We start from the raw sequence: 25,567 nt of genomic DNA on the forward strand, positions 1-25,567 counted from the left end.
TTGGCGCAAAGCACTTACAAATACAGATTGTCTAGTTAGATTTACAATACATAAAGCACTTCTCCTAAACTCGTCTTTGCCACAGATTCCAAATACAACCATAAAAATTACACCTGCCGTTGATCCTCAAGCTCAACCCCCCTCCCCCGCCCCCCCTCCAAATTATACACACCCTCACCACACATACCAACCCCATTTGGTTCTTTCCTGTGTGAATAGATGCACCCTACAATGTGCCCTAAAAATCAGCAAATCTGTGCTATTTTGGATTGGGAGGAGGGAAAGCAAGTTCCAGGGTGGAAGTCCCCTCACAGAAGAAATCCTGCCAGCAGCTACTTTTCTCCTATAATGAAGGATTTAGCTTCTGTCTTATAATGAATGCCTGTGCTGGCCGCAACTACAGCAATGAGACACTAGGAGAGAGACCAGCTCTCAAGTAAGCGATCCCCAGGCCATTTAGAACTTTATATGTAAAAATTAAGACCCTAAACTTCACCCAGAAAACAGCAGTGCTCTGCAATCTGCATTGGCTGCCTGTCGTTTGCTCTCCACAAAATGCACTAGTTAACAAGCAGGTGTCTGCTCCTGCATTCTGCACCACTGTTAGTTTGCAAGTTGATTTAAGTCAAGGTAGAACACACTACAGTGAGCCAGTGTTCGGGTGACAAAGGCATAGATTATTGCAGCAAGGTCCACAGTCAAAAGAAACTGACACTATCTTTTAACCAGACAAAAGTGCAAAACGGCCTTCCTAGAAAATGTTAGATGATCATCTAACATCAGCTGATAGAGAATCCAATAATACCCACAGACTGTAAACTCTAGCAACAAATGGTGGGTACATAGGGATATATAAGAACTCTGCCATATCTGATAGTTTATGTTTTGTTAGAACAGTTAGCAGATTTTGATAATATTTTAGAGCAGTGTATTGTTTCTGGCTGAACAGACAAATGACATTCACATTAAAACTAGTCAGACAACTACAGTAATGTAATAATGGAAAAGAACACTGGGTTACATTAGCTAGCATAGCCAAGGAGTTTGTATATTTAGCAATTGGAAATTAGATGCAAGGCAGGCAACGTTCTCAAAGGACACCAACCATTTTCTGTGCGAAAGGACAATGAATAAGATAAATGTGCTGTACTGTACTTGGCATAGTGCAGAATGTACTGTGATGTACTAACTGATTCCTCCAAGGAATATAGATGCTATCACACCATTAGGGATTCAAATGCCTGGAGTCAGGGGAAAGAGGACTAATGTACTTAAAACAGTGCACTGAAGCGTGGCACCAGTTTTGTTTATTATAGGTTTCACAATGCTTTACTTTCATATTTTGCTTTGATACATAAACAAAGGCATCACTGCATAATCAAGATTTGGAAGCAAATTGGCACTGCAACAGCATGCTGGCTTCAAATAATCTCCAATAGATGTGTTACAATACACACTGAGAATATGAAGTAGGGAGAAAGCTATTATTTCAGCAGCAAGATCTTCTGTAGGCATGAAATATAGGCTAAAAGTCTGATCTACTTTTTACACAGCATGTAGGCTGTGTAATTGAAGGAACAGCTCTGATTTCCGCCCCTGTCCCCAATTCTTACTGAACATTTAGAAAGCAGGTTTTGTTTTTGTTTTTTTGTTTCCAATGATTGTGTGATGAAGAGAATTCTCTGCTGACCAAAACAAAACTGAACTATTAAACATTCATGGTGAAACCTACTTCACTCATGCAAAGAAACCAGAGTAATTGGGTTTTAATGGACAAAGTGTAGATAGAATGTGGCACCCTCTAACAAACTGAGGTCGCGGTGCAGCACAGCACCCACTCTCCCCTGGCTGCTACCCCGGGGATGGAATGGTAGCTGCAGCCCCAACAATAATCACTGGTGTCACTGAACACTGGGATGTGATGGGGTATTGATGTCATCACCCTGACTTAGATCACGTGGCTGGGGGCCTGCAAATAAAGTCCAGTTTCTTAGCAGCATTCCTGTGTGTCAGAACCTGAATACGCCCTCTGCAGGACCTGAGTGGTGTGGTCGGGCCAGCTGAACCATGCAGCTGTGGATCACTTCCCCTCTCGGCCACTCTCAACCTCCCCTTGTTGCTGGCGTGGGGCCCCCACCCCAGCGCACACAGCGCAGAGGCTGCCTATGCAATGGCTCCACTGGCACATCTTTGCACAGACAGAACACTGAGCTTAGCTCATGGCAGGGGTCTGTGGCAGCAGGGTGAACTCCATCCCCAGTGAACTCAAAGCTTAAAGCGATAATGTGAGTTGTCTTGTGATACTACAATACACTGTACCGTGAGACGTTACACCATAACTCCATTGAGTAAAAGGAGTCAGTCCGGTACAGTGAACATTGCCTTCCATAAACTACATAGCAAACTAGATACCAAAGCAAATGTAGCGATGAAATAGATTAAAATCCGAGTTAAACTGCTGAACTCATTAAACTATCAATATTAAACCCTGACCTTTTCAGGAGACATATTTAAGGTATATTTATATAATCACCTGCCTTTGGCGTAAAGATCTCTCCCCAAGTACATAGCTCATGATGGTGCTATTTGCCGGGGGGAAATAGTATGAGAACCGAGTTGGATTCTCTCTCCACTCTACTCTAAACTTGCCTCTGCCCTGTGCATTCTCAATATCCTGTTATGTACCTTGCATCACAAATCCTTGAGGCAGTAACAAATATGCAGCAAAATGTTAACCTACATCTAGGAAGCCAATAGATTTAAAAAAAATTTTTAGACACACCTTCTATAGAAGAATCTGTGTTGATGTAAGCAACGGCCCGTTCCTGAAGAACTTTAACATTCTCCTGTAGTTGTGAAAAGGGAAACATGTTTACTTTACTGATAATATGTGATCATGTAATGTTGCACCATTAATACTATAAAAAACAAAGAGGTTCTGGACCAGTCAAGGTGAGAGGTACTATATAAATGCCTAACTATATTAATGAATAAGATTGGCCAGTGGTCAGGGAGCATGACATTCACCTGTGCTAGCTGTGGTGTTTTTAAAAGTTGATCTTCAAGCCATTCATGAAATATTAGAGGTGCCAGCTGCAGCTCCATCAGAAGGAAGATGGGATGGGGAGGCTATTGGTGGTATTATTATAGTTGCATGGTGTCACTACAGGCCAGAATTAAGCCTGTATGGGTGCCTTTATTGTGCATTTCCATGGCTTGACTTGTCTGGATTTCTTTCAAGATTAAGATTAATTCTGAATTTTGTGGGTTTGCAACACTTGGTTTTGGGATAATTACAATATCCCTCTTCTGTGTCTTACCCTGAATTACTGATATGGGCTCTCAGGCTTAACTCCATTTTAACTAGAGCTGTTGAAATTTGGAATTTCTGTTCCACAGGAAACTCTTACATTTAAAAAAAAAAAAAAAAGATCTGAATTGGAATGAAAAGACAAAATGTTGAAGTTTCACAAAAATAAATGTGTTTCAAGTAAATCAAAATGTTTCATTCTGATTTTGACTATTTACATGTCACTATTTTTATTTTACAAATTGGTAATTAATTTTGAAATTGGTATTCTGATTGTAAGCGGTGATTTGGTACTCAATATTCTAATCGGTTTTAAAATCGGTACTTGGCTTTGTCAATTGATAGTCTAACTGGTTTCTTTTGGTAATCATTCTATTTGGTAATTTTCTATTGTAAAGTAGTATAATGTACAAATGATATAAAGAATCAAATGTAAAAATAAATATATGATAAAATAAATGATCTGATGGAGGATTTCCCCAATGTTGTGTGTGCATGTGAGAAAGAGAGAGAGGGAGGGAGGGAGAGACAGAGTGTCTGTGTAAAAAGAAAAATAAAGGGAAGGACTGAGCATGTATATATATTATATATATATAAATAAATGAAGTGATTCATTCAAATCAAGAGGCTAGTATATATATATCAAGAGGCAGATGTTTCCATAACTAGGTGGTACTGATACATTTTCAGATATTGTGTTCACAACCCTCACCTAATGAGCAAAGGGTTAATTTTCCTCAAGATTTAGTGGATGAAAGATTGTCCAGGTAAATAACTGCAGAGGACCTTTAATGTGAGCATTGACTAGCATCTCTAGAGTCAGAGTCTAATCCAGGATTCAGAGGGAGGGAATAGATGGCACCAAAATGAAGCTAAAAGGCAATAAACTAGAGACACTGGGGCTAAAGTCTGAGAGGTTGTTAGGGTCCAGAGATTCAGTATGATTCTGCCATTGGGTGAACAATGGATAACTGGGTATTAAATTATCAAACCAAAAGTACCTTAGGACAATGATTCACAAAAAGAAATTCCATTATACTCCTGTAGAAACAGACATGCCTGATGAGAATTGGTGTTTTTTAAACGTTTTACATTCACTGGAGCTCAGTCCTGTTAGCTATGAGTTTTTATGCTTCTTACTACTGGAGTTTAGTTGGGATGAATATTTACTCCACAAAGTTTAGTTTTCCTCAAGTCAACCGGTGTTACACTTTAATTTTGGTTTTCTTGTTAGTGACCAAACTTCCTCTGCATTAAGCAGAATGGGCAGGCAAGTCTATTTCAGTTGTATATTGGAGAATGTACTTGTGAAAGAAGTTCAAGGGCAGTGGGAACCTCAAATTTGCCATCAAGCAGGAAAACAGGATTCCTTTGGACATTAGGAATAAACATTTTCCATTTTCATTTGTCACAGTATTTTGTAGTTTTTGGTTTTGTTCCAATGTCAGCGCAGGGGGAGGGACTTAGAAGATAACCCCTGGAGGTCCCTGCCAGCCGTACATTTCTATGAATGTAGGCACATGAATTTAAATGCTATACAGCAGCATAAAATATAATATAGTTTTTTTAATGAAAAGTTATTTTGAAACAAAAAAAAAATTCAAAATGTCTCTAAACAAATTGTTTCAAAATGAAATTTCATCAAAATCAAAATTTTCCCTGGCCACCGTTTTTGATTTCAACAAACCAACATTTTCCAATGGAGAAAATTTTCCATTCTAATTTTAACCTCGGTTTGTCAGTGAGTTAAGATAAATTTTGATTAAGTCCTACATTTCTTAGTAGGGGTGACCAATCCACTTGCAGCATAAGAACTGAGGCCCAGATTACCTCACTCATCGTGAACCCCCATGAAGAGAGAAGTGGGAGGAAAACTCCATAGATTCCCCTCTCTGATGGAGAGATATGGGGAAACTCAGAGTCAGGCGGTCAGGGCTCCCACAACTGAATTAGCCATGGGTCCAGCACCCAAACCTCTGGGACCCACAGGAGGCAAAAGCCATCCACAAAAAGATGTCTGGCCCCTCTGACTCTCAATTTGTGGAGGCCATTTTGTTTGTTGAAGAAACAGATTTTCAAGCAGGACAGCAACTTACCATACTCTTCCTTAGTGTATTTGATTCAAAGCCAACAGTCCTGTAGTTTTTAAATCTTATGAGGAGCCAGTGCACGCAGACCATCATTATTAGTTAGTTAGCATTTATATTAGGGTAGTGTCCAGGAGCTCCCATTAGGATCCTGCTGTGCTACAAACAACTGCACCCTGACCCTACAAAGGGCTCTGTATAGACAGATCCCCCTGAATATGCATGGAGCTCCATTAATTTAAATGGGGTCTGTCCACATAGACTCCCTAGCAGGATGAGGGCCATATAGGCAGACATAGGCCCACACATCTTCATCAGTCATGCTTTTGTACTATTCTTTATTTACCTCAGCCCATTCTGTGGAACCTAATAGTCCAAATTCTTCTGCATCCCAGCTAGCAAAAATAATAGTTCTTTTAGGTCTCCAACCTGTAATCACACAATTAAATTTGACTTAAAGAGAAAAATTCTATTAGAGAAAGACTGCCACAGTTGACTGAGTCACTTAAATAAAAATTAGTACATCATGGAAAATGATGTATAATATGTATCAGTGAAAATTTGTCACCCCAAATTCTGCAGATCAGCACATCCACTGCAATATTTTTATTGTAAAGGCAAAACTCTCAGAGCACATAACGTTACACAGGCAAGGAGAGCAGAAATTCAACCAACTCACATCATATGTGATGTTAAGCTCATTGCAGATATGTATGTTTAGGAGCTCCCCCAGTTCCTCACTCACATGCATGTGCACACACATATAAGAAGTTGCAATACCTATTATGTGAAATTCAACCCTATGCAGAGGGCAAACAAAGTCTATGCATTTGCTTATTGGTAAATTCCACTTAATTTCTCAAAATAGTGTTTTTCATAGACCTTGTGTTTCACCTTCTCCATTTACAATGAATAAGTTACCTTCCATCATCATTTTGCCGAAACTCCGAGCAACTTCTTGAAGAACAGCTGCGCCAGTGGTTGGATCAATCCCACCAAATACCCAGGAGTCTCTATGTCCTCCCAGAATAATATATCTGTCTGGAAACAAAGATACAGAATCAGTCTTTAATTCAGAATACACTTGGGGTACCTATAATTCAGTCTTTCCCTTTAACCTCATTCCCCACCTTCCCAAACCACAATGAAAACTAATTTCATTGTTTTTAAAAAGCCCAGCCTATCAGCCCTACTGATCTTGTTGCAGTTTACAATCTGACACAAAAATGCTTTTTTAATTTTTCCTCCCAGTTTACAACCTTTGTACCTACATAGACTTGTTTTAAGAATCTTTTCATCCCTTCTCTTGGAACCACTGTTAGAATAAAATTACCTGGATCTGTCTGCTCAATGATGATTTGAGCAATTTTAGACTCTGTGATCTTGAGATGGAACCCAGATACAGAATTCAAATCAGAACACAAAATCAAATACCAACCACCCCAAAGTTTGTGTCCAGGGTTTCAATTTAAGCCACTATAAAGATACAAGCAGCTGAGAAATGTGGATCTAGACCTTGGTTCATATCTTGAATCTCCAAAGTTCAGGATGTTGTGGGATCCAGTACTTTGTTCAGCTCATGACTAGTCCATTATACTTTGTGTTGCACTAGAATATGTTGGTGTAAGACTGTATGAATGATGTGCTAGAGACCCTATAGAAAATGAGATGTCTCGCGCAAGCCTGTCCCAGTGAGCTGTTTATTGTAGCATTCTCATCTGTGTACCACTTACAGATCTCTTGGGGGAACATTGTGATGGGAGGGACAAGATGACCTAGTAAGTCTTTTCCAGTTCCAAATTTTATCTGATTATCTCTGAAAAGTTAAACCTCATGCCACCTAAGAACATCTTCACCAAATGCAAAAAGGTCACCTGGTTCCTCCGCTCCACTGATAGTGCCAATAACATTGTAAATTCGTGTTATTTTGTTGTGAGTGTGGACATGCATTCTGACCTTTCTGAAACACAAGCAAAATGAAGTAGTTATCCATGACTTGAGGAGGCATTTACTAGGGTTGGAACAGTGATAGATGAACCAATTTTAAACATGTTTTACAAACACAGTTACAACAAGCCCGTGTACTTCTGCAATAGCCATTTAAACACCATAGTGGAATGAGGTTGGATTAGCACCCACAAAAGGGTTGGGTTGTAGAGGGGATGAATTGTATTTTAGTTCCCCAAAATAAATGGAGTTTTTGCAGAGAGGAATGAATAAGGCCAAGGTAAGAAAAAATGTGTTTAGATATTTACGATTCTCTTGATGGCGAAATTTAAGAAAGTTAATTAAAGGACTAGTTACCATGGTCAAACTATCAAGAAAACACTGATTGAAACTTAAACTATAAAAGTTGAGAATACAGTCCATGTGTACAATTTTATCTTTAAAGCTTTAAGATTATAATCCAGCAACACTGGTCAACCAATTCCCAGCGACTTGCTATTTGACCTTGGCTAACATCTCAACTTCCCCATCTGTATAATAGGAATAATGAAACCTTATCTCTATAATAAACTGTTTTACAATCTATGAATGAAATTACTTATACATGGCAAATGATTATCATTTTACAGGATCTATACCAGGGCTGTGCTAGTTCCTTATTTTTATTTGAAACTGAAGGATGACAAGAAAAATTCCACCAATCACATGAATTCCTAGACTTTCAAAGTTCTTTATGAAATTTGTTACAATGGTTTCAAAGGGAGTCATGCCAATAATATCTCCTTGCAATACTTTTAAGATGGGGTAGATTAACAGCAGGCCAACAGATCACACTAAAAACAAAAAGTAATAACTGAACGTATATTAAATTTTGACCCAAATGATTGGACAATATTTAATAAGGGAATATGTTTTTAAAAATCTCATAAGAACTTGCTTCTTTCCTTTGTAGAAATATGATGCGTAAGTCTGATTAAATGGTAACTGGAGAAACAGTCATTAAAATTGCATGAAACAACTGAACGGTGAAAACCTTTGAATAAACTGAGTATTTCTCCAAGAACATTAAGACAGCAGATCAAAGTGATCAAGCTTTGCCAGACCATTAAAAAAATCATTCATCTATTAGGAACTCTGTAAAAGACAGGGAATGTTCAGTCCTCTCTCTCTTTGTGAAACAAAACACACATTTGTCTGCCCTGGGCAAAAATCCAACAGGGTCTCATTTGAAGTTATTTTCTCAATGGTAAAGCTCTCTAGCTGTCAAAACCAATACCTTCTTCAGCACAACTAATGGATTTTTGCCCAGAAGGGAAGCTAAGCCCAAGGCCTTGAGCCTGCAAAGAGTTAAACATGTAATAATCCCACTGGACTAAAGAGGACTACTCCCATCCATAAAGTTTACTCTGGTGCACAAGTGCTTGCAGGATCAGTGCCCTGAGCTTGTAGTATAGTGAAACCATGGGAGCTTCTCCAAGAACTGACTAAAAAGGACACTGTCAAGTAGGTTAGGATGTCAAAAATCCTATGAATAAGTAAGTCCTCAAGAAATGTGATTAGCAACCTAATACATGTTCTGTTCATTTTAATATTGTTTTTCCTCTCATTATACAGTTTATTGCTCTCCAGTGTGCTCAAAACATTTTGGATCAGATCCTCAAAGGTATTTAGGTGCCTAACTCCCACTGATTTCAATGGGAGGTAAGTGCCTAAATATCTTATGGATCTAGGCCTTTGTCCCTCTAGCAGGGGTACTACTCCCTTAAGGAACAGTCTGGCGCTTACAGCTGAAGCAAGTCTGGGTACATTCAAGGCTCCCTCTGCCCTAACCTGGGCTATTTAAACAGGAGGAGGAAACTAGAAGGCATGCAGCTTCAGAGAGCAGAAATGATATAGCTAATGAAATATTACTTTTAACTGATTTGACACACTTGGGTGTAAGCACAGTAATAGCATGGACCCAGTGCATGTAGGGATATTAGGCACTGAGCTGGCAGACAAAGTGGCAAAAAATGCTGTCAAACACCAGTAAGTTGATTTGGCAATCCCTTTAAGAAAACTGGAATTTAAAAATCTAATTAAAAATGAATTTAAGAGAGGAATGGCAGGAAATACGGGAAAAGAAATGGAGGGGAAAAGATTCCATGAAATATTCCCAAGAGTTGAAAATGCTGATATACTCCACGGCCCTGAGAGAAAGAGCAAAGTGGCTCTATTTAGAACTTTAATTGGCCATTGTGGCTTAGATAGTAATTGGTTTCTAACAAACATAAAGATGGATTATGTGGGATATGCAAGATCCAGAAAACAACTGATTATCTCCTTTGGGAGTGTGAAGAGTGTATCATCAAAAGGGGGTATTTATATGAAAAACTTAGAGGCCTTAAAGTCAAAATTCTCACTGCAATGCCTAGTAAGAGCATCAGGAAAATAAGGCCCTATTAAAAAATAAAGCAATATTGCAACTCTTTAAAGAATTCTGGAAAAGGTGAAAGTCTGATTCTTGAATTAGCTGTGATGTCCAGTGCTTGGCAGTCATAGACTCAACAAGTGAGTCTGCTTTGTCATAAAACGTAAGGGGAAGGAGGAGGAGGAGGCATGCAGATTACAATGGTTGTTGGTCTTTCTCTCAGGATCTTGGGGACTAGCATGACCAGGCCCCGAGACTTTATTTGCTGACTCAGTTCAGGAGCTCTGAACCAGGGCCCCGCAGTAAGGGCCCTTATGAACTTTGTTAAGACTGATCCTTCTCTGAGACCTTCTTAAAGGGGACATTTGTTTTATTACTTTGTTTTGGCTTCCCCTTGCTTGGATCCTTTACAGTCCCCTTTATCTCAAGTGTCAAATTTGTTCTGTCGACATTTTTGTTTGCATGTTTTCTAAATCTTCAGTAAGTTTTAACACACGCATGAAAAAAATCCAATTAAGACTTCAATTTTTTAAATTTGAACATGTCCTTGCAGTGTTGGAAAAAACACATCATTATGCCCTCCTGTTCATGATCTTTCAAACCACGTCCTGTCCCACTGGCAATGGAGTACTGTCCCTTTGTCAGTCAATGACAGCCACTGCTTACATGGCACATTACCATAGTAATGCATTTTTTAGCTTCATTTAATGCAGTTTAGTGGCTGGAAGCTAGGAGGAGGAAGCATCACCATGTGACCAGAGCAGCTCTCTGCAGACTATCAGCTCCTTGGCCCATAGTTTGTGACCCTCTCTGCCAGTGCCAGAGAGCCAAAAAATGAAATTGACCAGTTTTGTTTCACTATACAAGCTGAGTGAAGCATAAAGAGCAAACACAATATTGCAAACCCCGAGCATTCAAAAATATGAGTCACAGCCCCAAAAATATGAGCAGATTTTTAAAAGTAATATGTTTTGGGTTCTTTTTATTTCCCTTCTTGGGTTCACATTTCCAAGATTTTCTTTGCAACCAGAAAAGCTAGAAACTTTGGAGAGCAGCTGATCTCTGGGCCCCAGCCACGCCCATACTCCATAGCTCTAACTCCAAGGAATTCTCATAGAAGGCTTCCATGGGACTAGGGAAAAGGTGAAGGCAAGAGACCCACTGCAGAAGTTGTGCTCTGCTCTTCCACCACCATAGATTACCAATTTCTTGTCACCTTGGTCTTCAGAAACAGAAGGGAAGAAAAGAGCCCAGAAAGAGAAAGGTTTTAAAACGTTTGCTTTTCACTTGACAGTGGAAAAAAAAGTTAATAAAAAGGCTAGTTACTGTTGACCAATGCTAAATTTTGAAATTCTCAAGAAAATGTAATACAAGAGCTGAGAAGGGAGATATACATGGCCTCGTTCAATGCCTGTTGAAGTCAATGGCAGTGTTCCCATTGTCACTGAGCAGGCCCATTGTTTTAACATTTTATCTTTAAACCCTAAAGATCCTCATCCAATCATACTGCCTATTTCAGAAGGAAGTTAGTTTCTCCTCTAAGCTCCAAGATGTAATATTCCTCAGAATCCTACTCTGAAAGGTTGTGTTTGGTTTTGCAGTGTTCAATAAATAGGCAAAAGTGCTCAAACAGACCTTATAGAATAGCTGCCTGCAAATCCAGGCCCAATGTTGTAAGACACATTGAGGTTTCCCCTCCAGCTATTGTCTGGTGCTGCAGGTCCTCCCAGGATGCTGTTAAGTGAAAACCAAGACAAACACAGTTGGTCAATTTGCTAACAGTAGAAGTCTCCCCAGTGGAACAGCACACCTGAAAATGAGTGTGAGGAAGGATTACAAAGCTCTAAGAGATTGTGTTGCACAAACTGTATGTGCAACCATTTACTGTTTGTTAAGAGGGCCCGTAAATTAGCATAAACTCTATTAAAGTGCTTAGAAATTTCGTAAGCTAAAATGAGCGTTGAGTTAAAGCAGCAAAACTAATAAAATAAACTCCTGGTCTTATCTCTCTTCTGTGGCACATCTAGAGAATAAACTTGTGCTCCACTTTGTTTTTCAGTAAAAGACTATGAAGTGGGTTCTAGCCCACGAAAGCTTATGCCCAAATAAATGTGTTAGTCTCTAAGGTGCCACAAGGACTCCTCGTTGTTTTCAGAGCCAACAGTGGTTTGTATTTCTGTAGCATATGTTGCTACTATTATATGTGTCTGCGTGTAACACACAAAAGCAATAAAAAAGGGCATCAGTTTTACTATCTTTTAATGTAAAAAAGGCTTTTTGCAGTGTGCACACGAATACCGAAGCCAAGTACAAAGGATTGAAGTTTACCTACCGTAATAATATTTCTGCATCATGATATCCAATGGGATGAACTGGGATTTTGGGAATTCCCACTCCCTCATCAACTTCAGACCTGAAGGTATATTCTGAGAAACCAAGAATATATTGGAATATCAAATTTTGCTGTCTTCATCAGCTTGCCTTTTAAGTTGAGTTGTTTTTGTAACAATGAAGAGTCCCACAGTCACATCTAGGATCGATATATACTGATCCCTCCAGTCATCGAGCATCTTGTCACACATCAGAGATTAGTCCCACTGACTCCAGTGGCTACTGCTAGTTTTAATGCAGAACTTTCACTCCATATAAACAGAAGTTTGCAGTGTTTTTCTACCTGGCATTTATGATCAGCAAAGAAATACACATCCAAACAAGGTTATTACTCCTCTATGATGGTAGGCTATAATCCAGTTTCAACTAGTCCTCTTGAGAAACATAGTTCCTTGCAAATCTCAATAAATCCTAACTCATATCTACTGCATGGCCTATCCACATCTTGATTTACAAGTGCTATAAAGCTTGGATCATATGCAGAGAGATATTGGCTGGCAACCGTTTTTGCTTGAGAAAGGCCAGTTGGAATGATGTGCAGATAGAACCTGCTCCACACTAGAAAAATAAACTCTTGCTGGAAATTCTCTTAAACAGCAAGTCTTTTTGCATGGGTACGAAAAACAGTTTAATTGCTAGTGACAAGACCCTTTTCGATACCAGCAAGTGTCAGATGTTTAGAGCTACAAATCTGTCACTCACCTTTTGCTGGATAACCTGGCGTGAGAGGATCCCCTGCCCCATTCAGATTTAACACATTCCCGCGCTGGACTCCACCTCCAGGAAGGTTCCAGCCATTTGGATAAGGATCTACTCCAGGGGCGCAATAGTCAGCAGGGTCTGAATACAGTATAATGCCTTTGGCTCCAGCTAATATGGCATTTTTAACCTGCAAAATTATTTGTTTTAAGAAATGTCAAAATGTTTGTATTTGGCTAAGGGCTCTGCAACACGCCACCAATTGGGAGACACTTCAGAACTCTCATGTGGCAGAGCTGGAATCACTGACCCAAGGGAAGTGTATGTCAAAGTGCAGCATGACCTCAAGCATTGGACATAAGACTGAATCAGGAGAACCAGGTTCTGTTCCCAGCATAGCCAGATTTGCTGTATGACCTTAGACAAGTTATTTAACCTCTGTGACTCAGTTTCTCCAGCTGTCAAAATGGGATAATGACACCTACCTCTTGAAAATGCTTTGAGATCTATGGCTGAAAAAGGCAGTAGTGTTTACTGGTTGTATGGGCTATTAAATCCCCTAAACTAAACTCTTGCAAGCCCCTTCTGAGAAGTTTGCATTCATCTCAGTCAAAGTTTCAGTACTCCAATACAGCCATCTCACTTTACTGTTTTGCAAGTCCCTGTTAATACACATGATAAGCATACATGATTTTTGGATCAGAACTGGCTTCCGGCACTCACATGTTCTGGTTTACAGTAAAATAAAGAACAAAATTTCTCTTTGGAAGGAACTTCTGGCTTCTGAAGCAAGGGTTTAATGCTTAATCTGGCCCGCACTGACATCAATAGCAACACTCCTATTGATGCCAATGTAAGGAGCCTCAGACCTTTAATTTACTAATCTAATTATGATTTGAGAGAGAGAGAAACAAACAAATGAACAACAACAACAAAACAACCCCACAACACTCACTTTGTTTCCTCTGAAGATTTTCCCATATCTGGCAATGACAATCTTTCCAGTACAATTAATTCCCATCTCTCGCTCTAGTTTGAAAAAATCTTCTGTGCGGCCATAGTTCACGTACACCAGATCTGCCTATCCAAGGAAGAAAGAAGGCTAGAAACTAAAAATTATACTGTCATAACTGTTATAAAATATCTGTTTTTAGAATCATGCAACTTTATTTATTGAACATCTGTTATATAGTACCCAATATTTGCAGTTCTACAGGCTTGATCCGGCTCCCAGTGAAATTAATGGCAAAACTCTCCTAAATTATTTTTTTAGAAAGGCTTGTTTTATTGATGAACTCGCTATATAATCCCATGTTTAGAAGCATCCTCATTATCTGATGTTGAAAACTACAACACTGGATTGTTTTTCTGGCAAAGCATGTGCGAGCTGTTTATGGCATGAGTAAAGAAAAGAGCGCTATTCCTAACATGCGGCTGCACAATAGGTAGACTTCCTATTTTACTTATTTTTGCCCACTCATGTGATGTGACATGTGTGGTGAATGTTGTCTGGAATTATCCATCATAGAAGAATCAATCAGATTAACTTTAGAGAGTGTGATCTTTCAGAACTTCAGATTTATAACAAACAAGAAGGTTTACTCTTAATGACTAAAGCAGATAAACTTCAGACTACTTCCCCCCACCCCATCTCTTAGGTTTCCCCATTAGAAGGAACCATATAAGCCTTAACCTCTCCCTGAAGAATCTTTCTAACTAGAAATAGTAATATCTGATTTGAACAATTTTAGAGCATTTTTGTTAAATGGGTAACTTCTAGACTTTACTCTGTCCAGTACATACTGTCGCCATCCCTTAGGCTATAGCATAATGAACTTCAGTATTATCACCTGAGATCACTGCAAAAATATTTTAAGAAGTCAGAACAATACAGGAAAGGTAACTCTTTCCCAAAATATGATTTCAACCATCAGGACCCATAAGAATTGTTTTCATACCTCTGGCACTCCTTGAGCTGAAAAAGCATTATATGGTGGCAGCACACCAGTAATGTTTTCATATCCCTGAGGGGGCGTCTCAAACAACGATGTATTGAAAATCTACCGAAAGACCCAAGAAGAACAAACAGTTACTTTAGTAAAAGCTTTGGGTCAGATTCTTCCTCTGGGTAAGCTCAGTGAAGTCTTGGCACAATTTTGTGCACTAAATTTAGTTATTAAGAACAGTGTGCCATTTTATATAAAAAAATTATCAAAAAAAGAAATCATGTATAACTTAAAGTGAGAGAAGGATACATAGTTAGAACTTCATAACTGAACAAGAGGAGGAAGACAGGCAGACAGATAGATAGATATTTGTGTGGGTGTAAGGTTTTATGAATCACTACCTGAATCAAAACAGAGGAATAACTGAAGAGTGCTGAAAAGGGGTGATAATTATAGACACCTAGTTTGTCCCTATTATTATAGAGACTTTTTGTAATTTAGTGGTTACTCCTACTTAAGACTATTGCTCCTTTCCTACTACTTCAGTAGATGATCTACTCTCTGATTAGGTACAGCACCTTTTGTTACGACCCAAAATAGTCCCATATCTTTAGTGCTCATGCCACTCTTACTCACACAGTAAGATACTACTCAATGTGAATAAGGGTGGCAGGATGAGCTTTTACTTTGGATCTGATCATTATTATGTAAAAGAAAATCAATAAACACTTACAAATAGTAACTAATATTACAAGGGGTTCTGTGAAGATTTTATTTAAATAAAACAAACAAACAAACAAAAAAGTACAGGAATTTATCAGGATGAATTTTTGGGGGACTGGTTGTCCACTTGACAGAACAGTGGGGTTTGCATGTGCACATACTAAGGTTGCAGAGTCAAGCACTGAAAAGTTAGGAAATGCTAGATAACATGTGATCATGTAATTAAAGTCTGTATCATAATACATATGCATTAGGGGGCTGAATTAAGGATACACAGGCAATCTTAATTCTGGTATTTCCTAATTTTTCAGTGCTTGACTCTCCAACCATAATAATGTTCTTTTAATGTATTTTTTGTGTGTGTAATTTCATAGCTTGGAGGTGATAGTGCTCCAATGGGCATACACTGTCCTGCCCATTCACCCCAAACTTCACCCCTTCGGCCCCTCACCCTATACCTGTCCTAGTCCTGCCTCTTCCCCATCCAGGCACCTCATCCCAGTCCCATTCTCCTCACCTAGCCCGTCCCAGTTTCCACTCTGGAGGTTTCTCATTTCAATCCCCATTTCCATGCCAGCCACTTCTAGTCTCCCCCCTTTGGACTTTCCATCCCAGTCTCCCTACACTCCCAGTCTTCCCTTATTATCCCAGTCTCCTTGCCCAGTGCTTCTCCCACACGCTGGTTCCTTGTTTATGCTGTCTTAGAATATCTGAGTTGGAAGGGACCTCAGGAGGTCATCTAGTCCAACCCCCTGCTCAAAGCAGACAGATTTTTGCCCCAGATCCCTAAATGGCCCCCTCCAGGATTGAACTCAGAACCCTGGGCTTAGTAGGCCAATGCTCAAACCACTGACCTATCCCACCTCACTTGTTACCACTCCCAGTCTTCCTCACCAGCAGCTCCCCATCTCAGTCACCCCCCACCTTAGCTCACAGTTCCAATTTTCTCCACCCCCACAGGCTCCTTTTCCCAATCTCTTCTCCCTACCCTAGTCTGGCTCTTGTCTTCTCTGCATTCCATTCAAGTGGCTTTCTTTTTTCCACTGTTGGGATATCAGCAGAGGGACCCCTGTGAGCACAGGGGAGACAGCTGCCCTATTCTCAGTCCCGGTGCCCAGACTGCAGCAGCCCAAAGTCCTGGAAACTCCTACTCAGCCCTAGACTGGAGCATGCTCAGTGCATACAGAATCTTCAGGGAATTAGCTCTACCAAGTAGCTACTGATCATGTGCAAACCCCAATTCTTCAGAGGTTTACAACTTGACCAAATTTGGATAGATTTTTCACAGGGATAACAAAAGGCACATCCCTGACACAAAGGTAACCTCCCTGCCAAATTCCAAGTCTCTGCTCCAAAGCACAGGGGCTACAGAGCTTCTTAGATAAAAGGTCATCAGAATTTAACATGGGCAAAACAATATATTTTCCTCTAACCTCATTCTCAGAAACAGCTGTACTTGTTTGGCTGAAATTAAAAAAAAATAAAAAAATTTCAGCATGAGGCAGACACCCGGCATGGTAAATTTCAAATGGTTACAGTTTGGTAATGGCGTAAGTGACTGAAAAGAGGATCCTAGAATGGGAAGTGTTGGGCAACCTTAATAATGGCAGTACTACGTGCCCCTCCTATAACAAATAAATTGGATAAACTAAGTTTTCACTTAATTTGCACGGTTACTTGATATTTCATATTCTTTCCAAAATCTTAATTCTAGATGACTGATGTTGCCCCTGCATTGTACTACTGCATTCTGCAGAGAAGGTAGGCATGTAATGCATTCATGCATCATTACGTCTACTTCAGTGCACTAGGCACTTTGAGGGGGGGATCCAGAAGGAAAAAAAAACCAAACAAACATATGGAGTTGTCAAAAACTGTACCTGAAAAGCAGTGAAATATTGGTATTCGATCTTGGGGTGGGGATGGCTTCGCCATACACAAAACTTGCCTTGTGCTTGGTTTGCTGCACAGCGAAACAAGGAGGGTGCAATAAACCAGTAGATTCCCGTTGTGTGTTTGTAAGATGTAAGCAATCCCCACTGCTCTGTCCTGGCAGAAATTATTTCTAAATATTAGTCCAAGAGATTGGGTGACATAACCCAGCAGCAGTGGCTTTTCCTTTTTAAGATAGAGGCTTTTCATCAGATTATAAAACACAATGAAGATGCACAGGTGTGAGTGGGGGCAGAACCTGACCCCGTTTCTTTAAAGAGCTCTTCTACATACAGTTGACTAAAATAAAATCACCTCATTCCCTTGATCATCAATAATTGAGACATAGTTGGGCTGAGTTTCATTTGGGTAGGAAAGGAGGACATCATAATGAACCAGCTCTGCTGAATCCAATCCAAATTCCTTCCACTGGGCTTGAATTTGCTTAGCAAGGTGAAGGTTCTGTTCTGATCCTGCCAGGTGAGGAAACTTTGTAAACGAACTAAAATAAAACAAAGTCATGGGTAAGGAGAGAGTTCAGAAAAGCATTTGACAGATGAGTCCAAGTAGCCTAATCTTCATAACACATGCAAGAAGTAAATTGTTATGGTTAAGTCCCTTAGATGAAACATTGAATGGTACAACAACATAGTTACCAGAGCCTGAGGCAGGATAATGTGCAAAGAGATCCTTCCTGAGGCCCTAAAATAAATCAGCTTAGCTTTTCACTCTGAGTAACTGCCACAGGGGTTAGAGCACTCTCCTGAGAAGGGAGAGACAGCCTGCTCAAATCCGTTCTCCCCTTCTGGCACAGAGGAGGGAATTGAACCTGGGTCTCCCATATCCCAGGCAAGTGCTCTAATCACTGGGATAAAAGTTATAAGGTGGGTCACTCCGCCACCTGCCAGATTTTGAATGGGGAGGCAGCCACTAATCACACCAACCAGATTAGGCTCTGCATGCAAATTAGGTGGACGAATGCATGTGTTCCCCCATTTGTGAATTGCTCTAAGGCTTAGGTGGGAGACAGTTGGCCGAATGCCTAGAGGGAGGCAACAGCGTGCATGCCTAGAGGCAGAAACTTAGGCACAGAGTGAATTTAGATGCCTACAGGTTTAGGTAGCAGGTTTGTGGATCATTGTGGAGACAAAACTGGGATTTAGGCACCTAAATCCAACATATAGGTGCCTAAATCTGGGGTTTGGGTGCCTAAATACCTTTATGGATCTGGGGTTATAATTCCCAAACAAAAAACACAAATAAAATAAGTTACATATCGGTAATTTAGGGTTATCCTCCCAGTTAGGAGAATGTAAAGTAAATAGGGTAGAGACTAAATAATAATAATTTGGTCTTGCTTTTAGTTTAAACAGGCTCAATAAGCAAGTAAGGGAATATAAGTGAAAGCACAAGGCTGCACCACCCTCACCTTACCTTCCCTCCCACCACCCCCGACCCCCTGCAGCTGGTAGCCTTGAAGATAAGGGGCTAATCAAGCAAGGGGTTGCAATGGTTACCAAGTAGCTGGAGGGGAGGGGAGGGAAGGGAAGGGTGTAAGGAGGGCATGCAGAGTCTGCAAGAGAGTAACCATGACCAAAAGAAACACCGCTCCTTACCCCTCCCATCAGGTACAAAAGAGGTGGTCTTATCGACCTCAGACTCAGGACCCCCCAGAACGGAACATGACCATATATTTGTAGGGGTGGTACCAGGGGAGGGGCACTACAAGTATAATTAAGTTTGCCAAGAAAAGGGGGGAGGAGAGGAAGCGCCGTTGGCGTGCAAAGCTAGGGGTTAGGAGAAGAACAGGGTTCTATCAGTGTATAGAACTGTAGTTGTGGGAGGGAAAAACGAAAACTCTATTGGCATAGAAAGATAGCCCGACTGATGTGAAGGGTTTCGGAATATGTTTGCTTGTTTAGCCCCAATAAACCCACCAAATTGTCTGCAAACTGGACTCTGAACTGTTATTTTCCGGCAAACTGTGTTTGGGAACTGAGAGGGAGGAGGGAGCTGGACCCCTGCCAATACTCCACCCCTCCCCCCCCCAAATAAAGCCAGAAACTTCGACGTCAAAATTAAACGTAAAAGAAATCCAAAAATGTTAAGGTATAGAAATGCACCTAAACAGCCTTAACTTAGCCCCCTAATGGCTCCATGCAATAACCGTACAATTATGGATGCTGCATATTAATTATTTTGGTCCCATACTAAAATGATTTTTAAAGATACATTAGGGTTCACTTCATATGTTTTTTCTTGTGGTCTCACTCTCCTCCTTAGAGCAGTGATCAAATGGGTGCACAGTTAAGGTTATGTGATGTGGGAGGTATTACTTGTACCTCTGTATTTCCTGGCTTTTTGATGTTGAAGTTTTGCTTTTTCCACCCTGTGGGGACAGATTTAATAGCTTGAGGGAACGAGAGTGTGATGTGGAAGCCTTAATCTTGTATTTCTTTTACAACACCATTAACATAGTCTTTGGATAGTGAATTAATGTAAAAATTTCTGCAGTTCCTGCTTTATAGTTTGATTTAGCAAAAATGTACAGAAGATGTTCTGGCATCATGAAAACAAGCAGACTAGATACTGATAATTCCCTGTGGCCCAGAGATTTCAGCATAATTACTGAGAAATTTCACACTGTTTTCAGTGTGTACATGTCCTAGACTTTTGTATGTTCTCTCTCTCTCTCTTTCTCAACTCTCTAATTTATTATGAGCACCAAAAAACAAAACAAGGTCTATGTACTTTATTGGCTCTAATTCATGTTAGAAGTGAAAGCACTTAGGTTTAAAATAAATAAAATAAAATAAAATAGAAATCAAATTAGTCATGAGTTGTTTGGTGTCCTAGATGCATCCTCACACTCTCAAATGCTGAATATTAACATACGTTAGTAACTAACGTTGATTTATGTTATCTTTTGGGGATATTTTTGATTACATTATCCAAAAGTAAACATGTGCAAGAGTCATTGTTTTCATTTCCAGTGAAATACATGACAGAAGTAAAGGCTCCTGATGTGTTTTTTACTTTTCATACAACAAACTTAGTATGAAGGAACCACATAGCACAGTGGGGTTCAAATAATCCAGTTTACTAACTATGCACAACATGCAAGATCTAGTTACACATGCCCCAGCAAGGGTGTTGTGTCCTGGTTCGCTTCTGAAACATGGAAGACACTGAGGGCCACTAGAGGGCTCACACACCATTTAAAGGGATACTATCCAATTCCTGTACACTAGAGAGTACTTGTATAGGCAGTTCAACTGCATTCTTTTCCCCTCCCATGGTTAATATATTCCTACAGGATGAATTGCTTTCTACTTTACCCCAGCTAATTGGGTCACTGGGTGCTGAGATACAGAGATTAATGAATCACTAGCTATAGTATTTATCATGTAATAGCTGTCCATCTGCAACACATAAAACATTTTCCTTTTCCAAGGTATCTGAGACTAAAGCAAAGTTCTTTATTGATGTTAGGACTTAAATAATGTAAGATTCAGGGGGGAAATGTTATACTAGCTGGAGTTCGGATAATGGAAAGGCTTTTGTATAAAAAACAGAGAGCTTACAGAACTGCATAGATAACCTTAATAAAAGCAACATAACTAACAGCATGAATTTTTTAATGAGAAAATCATATTGTTCAAACCATAGATTTTTCAATGGTCTGGATGTAGATACGTTTTGTCTACACAGTCTTGCAACTCTATGTATACCTTTAACATCTACATTTATATAACAAATATATTACAAAAAACTAACTTGTGTAAATAGAAATATTTTATATATATCTCACATCCTCTACTTCTCAAGCTTTATCAGTCTATTTTGGGGAAAGGACACTTTGGAGTACAATAATTTCTAAAAAGTCAACTTGGAAAAAAACATTAAAATGAGAACATGTGTTTTATTACTTTTCTCAACATTGTGCACAAACCCATGTAATCCCAAAATATAAAAGATATCATAAAAACACAGCCAACAAATGCTCTTCCATGGGGCTAATGTTACAACTTATGGCTTTTGTGGCTGATATAATTATTTGAAAACCAAAAAGGATAAAGCTTACCGTAGAAACTGCTTGATGTTTTCTGCTTTCATTTCAGCCACAAGTTTCTGTCTCACATTTTGATAGGCATCTGCTGAGCTAGTTGTTTTTTTAGTAGGTTTCATTAACCAGCCTGAAAAATATCATTAAAGCCTGATACTTACCAACCCCTACAATGCTCAAGTATTTGTGCATATGGTTAACTTTAAACACAAGTAATCCCATTAAAGTCAATGGAACTATTCACATGCTTACATTTTAGCAGATTCCTAAGTGTTTGCTGGACAGTGGCCCAAAATATAAAAGGAACTACAAAGTAAAATGTTTATTGTTACTGGATCATGATGAAGTGACAGGTCACTTCTGTATTTATATGAGCACACATTGATAAATATAGAATACCATTTAACCAAATTCTTCTGTTAGCATTTTTAGACCTGTAACTTGAATGCAGTTCACAATGAGAGGAGAATCAGACCCATCACATTCACTGAACAGTGAGAGGGACTGACCCCTACCTGAATGAATCTGCTCAGGTATTTAACGTGAAGCATGTGCATGAGCATTTTCAGGATGAAAGCCTAGGATTCCATGACCTCCTGCCAGCCCCATAATAGTTATTAGGTGTTCAGGGGAGGAGGAAGGAGAGGGGGAAAGTTAAAAGTGTTTCCAAGTACTGCAACAGAGAGTCCTGTGACACCTTTAAGACTAACAGATGTATTGGAGTATAAGCTTTCGTGGGTGAATACCCACTTCGTCAGATGCAAGTTGGTATTCACCCACGAAAGCTTATGCTCCAATACATCTGTTAGTCTTAAAGGTGCCACAGGACTCTCTGTTGCTTTTGACAGATCCAGACTAACACGGCTACCCCTCTGATACTTCAAATACTGCATTGTCAAATACTGTCATTCCTTGCAAATTTTTGTGGTGTTGCTCCTCTGTAGCAGAAAACCCACATAAACAGGGGAAATGACTTCAATGAAAATGGCAATCCACAGCAGTGATGTCAAGTGCACAATGGAAAACTGAAAGAGACTCTTTCTCTCTAGCATCTTTCAGTAATAGTAGTCTTAAGTGTGTTCCGTAAAAAAGTTTCTTTTGAAAAAGGGCAGAAGTGTTGGGTTTGTTTGTTTGTTTGAGATTGACTACATTCTTTTAATGTTTAGCCTGATTAGTTTTAAGCATTTTTAGGCCCTATTTTGCAAGTGACTGTACAGTCAGACCTCTACATCCACGCAAAGCCCCATTGGAGTAAATGGGGCTCCCATAGGAGTGCAGCAACCCACCTGTGAGCTGCCAATTGACAGTCCCTTATTTCAAAACCCAAAGGTCCTGAGTTACTCTGCCCTTAAACTCTATGATGGCAGCTAATGGAAGCCACATCCCCACCTTTTACAATAAAACAATGAGGAAAAGCACAACCCTCTAATTTCCAAACTATTTTTCTTGAATCATCCTTGCTAAGAAGCTGCCAGTTCACTCAGCCAATTTGGTGATACACACACACACACACAAATCATGCAGGTGGCTGGGAATGGAAGGAAAAGACAACCTTTTTTGAAACCCTCTAAGGAAGGTGATTATTTAGGAAGCCTCTAACAAGCAGTAAAATCCCCCTGGTTGGGTGCTATTCTTAACCTTCACACACACACAGGGTAGGGAGGTTTAAAGTGCAGACCTGGTCAATATTTGGGAGATGGAAATAATAAAGGGGACTGTGTCTGGTGGAGGATGGTGTGCGGAGTGGTGGTATGTCTATAGAATAGTACCTGGGGAGTTGGGTGTGGAGGGCTGGGTGCCTAGGGGGTTGTGTGCCTGTGGGGGAGAAAGGGGTGCATGCAAGTATTTGAAGAGGGAGAGGTGAAGGAGACCATGTACTGGGGTGGGGGAGATAGGTAGGGGTGTGTGTGTGTGTAAATCCCCGGTTCAATCCTTGCCTGAGCTCTGGGGTCCCACCTACTCTCTGTCTCCTCGCCCCCCGGCCGGGAGGATCCGTACTCACCTCCCAGGAAGCCCAGCAGGAAGAGGGCCAGCAGCAGGGCGCAGCCCAGCCCCGTGCGCAGCGCGCCCTGCCTCCCGCCCATGGCTCCAGCCCAGGCACAGCGCGGGGCCAGGACCCCTCTCCGCCTCCGCCGGGTCTCCCTTCTCCCCGCGAGTGGCGCCCTGGCGGAGCGCAGCACGAGCCCATGTGTGATGTGTCACGCAGCGGGCCGATGCCCGCTGGGCCCTTCCCCTTTGGCAGGGAGCAGCGCCGCGGGTCCCTCCTTGTTCCCGCGGGCCTGAGCGGAGCGTGCCAAGCGAGGCCGAGCGGCGGGGAGCAGTTGCTCCACCAGAGGAGGCACTAGGAGGAAAATCTTGTGTTTGCTTTGGGGGCTGTTTCTGTTATAAGGCTTAGCAGCGCCTTTTATCCCAGACCCTCAATCTGCTCCCCACCAGCGGGGAAGTAATCGCCCCCATTTTACAGGTGGGGAAACTGAGGCACGGCGAGATGAAATCATGCCCAAGGTTAGACTGTTGTCAGTGGCGATGCAACTTGGGTCTCCTAAATCTCTGCCCCTGGTTCCTTGTAAGACTTTGAGGCAAATTTTATCCCTGTAAGGACATTTAAGATAAAACAAGTGTTTTTCTTTTACACCCACAGACCAGAAAATAATAGCAAGAAAATATCTATTTAAAATGTATCCAGAGTGACACAAAGGATATCAGTTGTTCTGAAGGACAATTTGTGAAAACTCTCTCTCCTGCTTTTATTTAAAAGTTACTCTTTCTATATTCATTTGCCATTTGCTATGGTAGAATGGGCTGCAATAGGAGATTAGGTTGATGAAGTATATGTGGGAAGGGAAGAAAAGGCTGGAAAAGCATGAAGGACTGTTGCTGATTCTGTATTGTTATTTATTGTCAGGTTAATAACAGGCGCAGTGATGAATAGTTGGACCAGCTCTAAATACAACTGAGTTCCACTGTCCCTGGGAATTTTTACAAAACTCATCCAATTAAGCTGATTGTGAAACCAAAAGTTGCAAAATTGTTGCTCATAATCAGCAGCCTTGTATGCCTTACCTGATTGATTCTAAAGGCTCTTACAGCCAAATCTTGCAGTTCTTACTTAGCCAAGTAAGTACTCCTAAGTACAACATGCTGTCAGACAGGCCCAGGGATTCAGACATCTTACCTAAGGTAAGTGGACAAGTTGCTAATCAATCGCACATTTTCCCTTTAAAGCTTATTAGGACCCTGATCCTGAAGGTGGACTCCTAGAGCCTCACTGAAACCAAGGGGCACAAAGACCTGTCCACATTGGATCCAATTATAGGATTAGGTTATAGGTTAAGGTTGAAGGTGTGAAAGCTTCCTGGGGGCCCCTGGACACGACCTCAGCTCTCCTTTAACCACCCCACAGAAAGGATGATCCCAGTAAGGAACGCTAAAATAAATGGCTGTGCTCCACGTAGCACTCCTTCCTCAAACACAGGCAGCTGAGCTGAAGACATTCAAAAACAAGTGGACGATCTGGTTAATGTTTAGATCACTTCCCAAGGACTCGGCAGTGGCTTTTCAGAACAGACACTGATTACAATACAATTATATCACTTGGGGATTCTGCTCTCACTCACATCTTTAGCCCCTTAGTCAGATTCTGCCTGGTTTTCTTGGACAAGTGAGAAGCCTGTCCAGTTTTGTGATTACTATTATTGTTTTTAACCACTTGATGACAGCTTGCAAAGCTCTCACCGGAATTCAGAACAGAGAAACCTTCCACTCCAATAGCTCATTTGAGATGCCAGATGGAATTCCACCTACAGAAATGATAGCTGGGAGCACATGGTGTATTATTAGCATTGATGTAGCACCACAGGTGCATGTGTGGCATTTAACAGACAGCAAACTGACAGATTTCTGCTTTTAGGCATTAACAGATGAAGTTAGACATATTACTGCATGTGATGATGAACAGGGGAGTGGGAGAGGAGGATGAGAATGAGAGTAGCAACAGTTAGAAAGTATGGTATGATTTTATTGGTATGTATGGGTCTGTTCAGTGTCACAACCAGT

The 25,567-nt window shown here is 40.6% G+C and overlaps 1 protein-coding gene across 3 annotated transcripts in view; it reads right to left on the reverse strand.

The window, feature by feature from the left end:
* The window catches only part of LOC135880015 (N-acetylated-alpha-linked acidic dipeptidase 2-like), a 41,553-nt gene extending 17,958 nt beyond the window's left edge, over positions 1-23,595 (reverse strand). Inside the window, exons 1-14 of one of the 3 annotated variants that reach the window (XM_065406093.1) lie at positions 23,514-23,595; positions 21,530-21,641; positions 17,761-17,947; positions 17,394-17,476; positions 16,947-16,977; positions 14,803-14,904; positions 13,800-13,925; positions 12,848-13,034; positions 12,087-12,180; positions 11,390-11,488; positions 7,272-7,357; positions 6,319-6,438; positions 5,744-5,826; positions 2,783-2,846 (exon numbers count right to left, since the gene is read on the reverse strand). In XM_065406093.1, the coding sequence (XP_065262165.1) occupies positions 2,783-2,846; positions 5,744-5,826; positions 6,319-6,438; positions 7,272-7,357; positions 11,390-11,488; positions 12,087-12,180; positions 12,848-13,034; positions 13,800-13,925; positions 14,803-14,904; positions 16,947-16,977; positions 17,394-17,476; positions 17,761-17,947; positions 21,530-21,641; positions 23,514-23,595 (1,456 nt within the window). Of the gene's footprint in view, positions 1-2,782; positions 2,847-5,743; positions 5,827-6,318; positions 6,439-7,271; positions 7,358-11,389; positions 11,489-12,086; positions 12,181-12,847; positions 13,035-13,799; positions 13,926-14,802; positions 14,905-16,946; positions 16,978-17,393; positions 17,477-17,760; positions 17,948-21,529; positions 21,642-23,513 lie in introns of those variants that run through there. The other 2 variants (XM_065406101.1, XM_065406110.1) reach the window with 2 other exon arrangements.
* Between the last annotated feature and the right edge of the window lie 1,972 nt (positions 23,596-25,567).

Source organism: Emys orbicularis, chromosome 1, assembly GCF_028017835.1.
Source record: "Emys orbicularis isolate rEmyOrb1 chromosome 1, rEmyOrb1.hap1, whole genome shotgun sequence".
Taxonomy (NCBI): Eukaryota; Metazoa; Chordata; order Testudines; family Emydidae; genus Emys; species Emys orbicularis.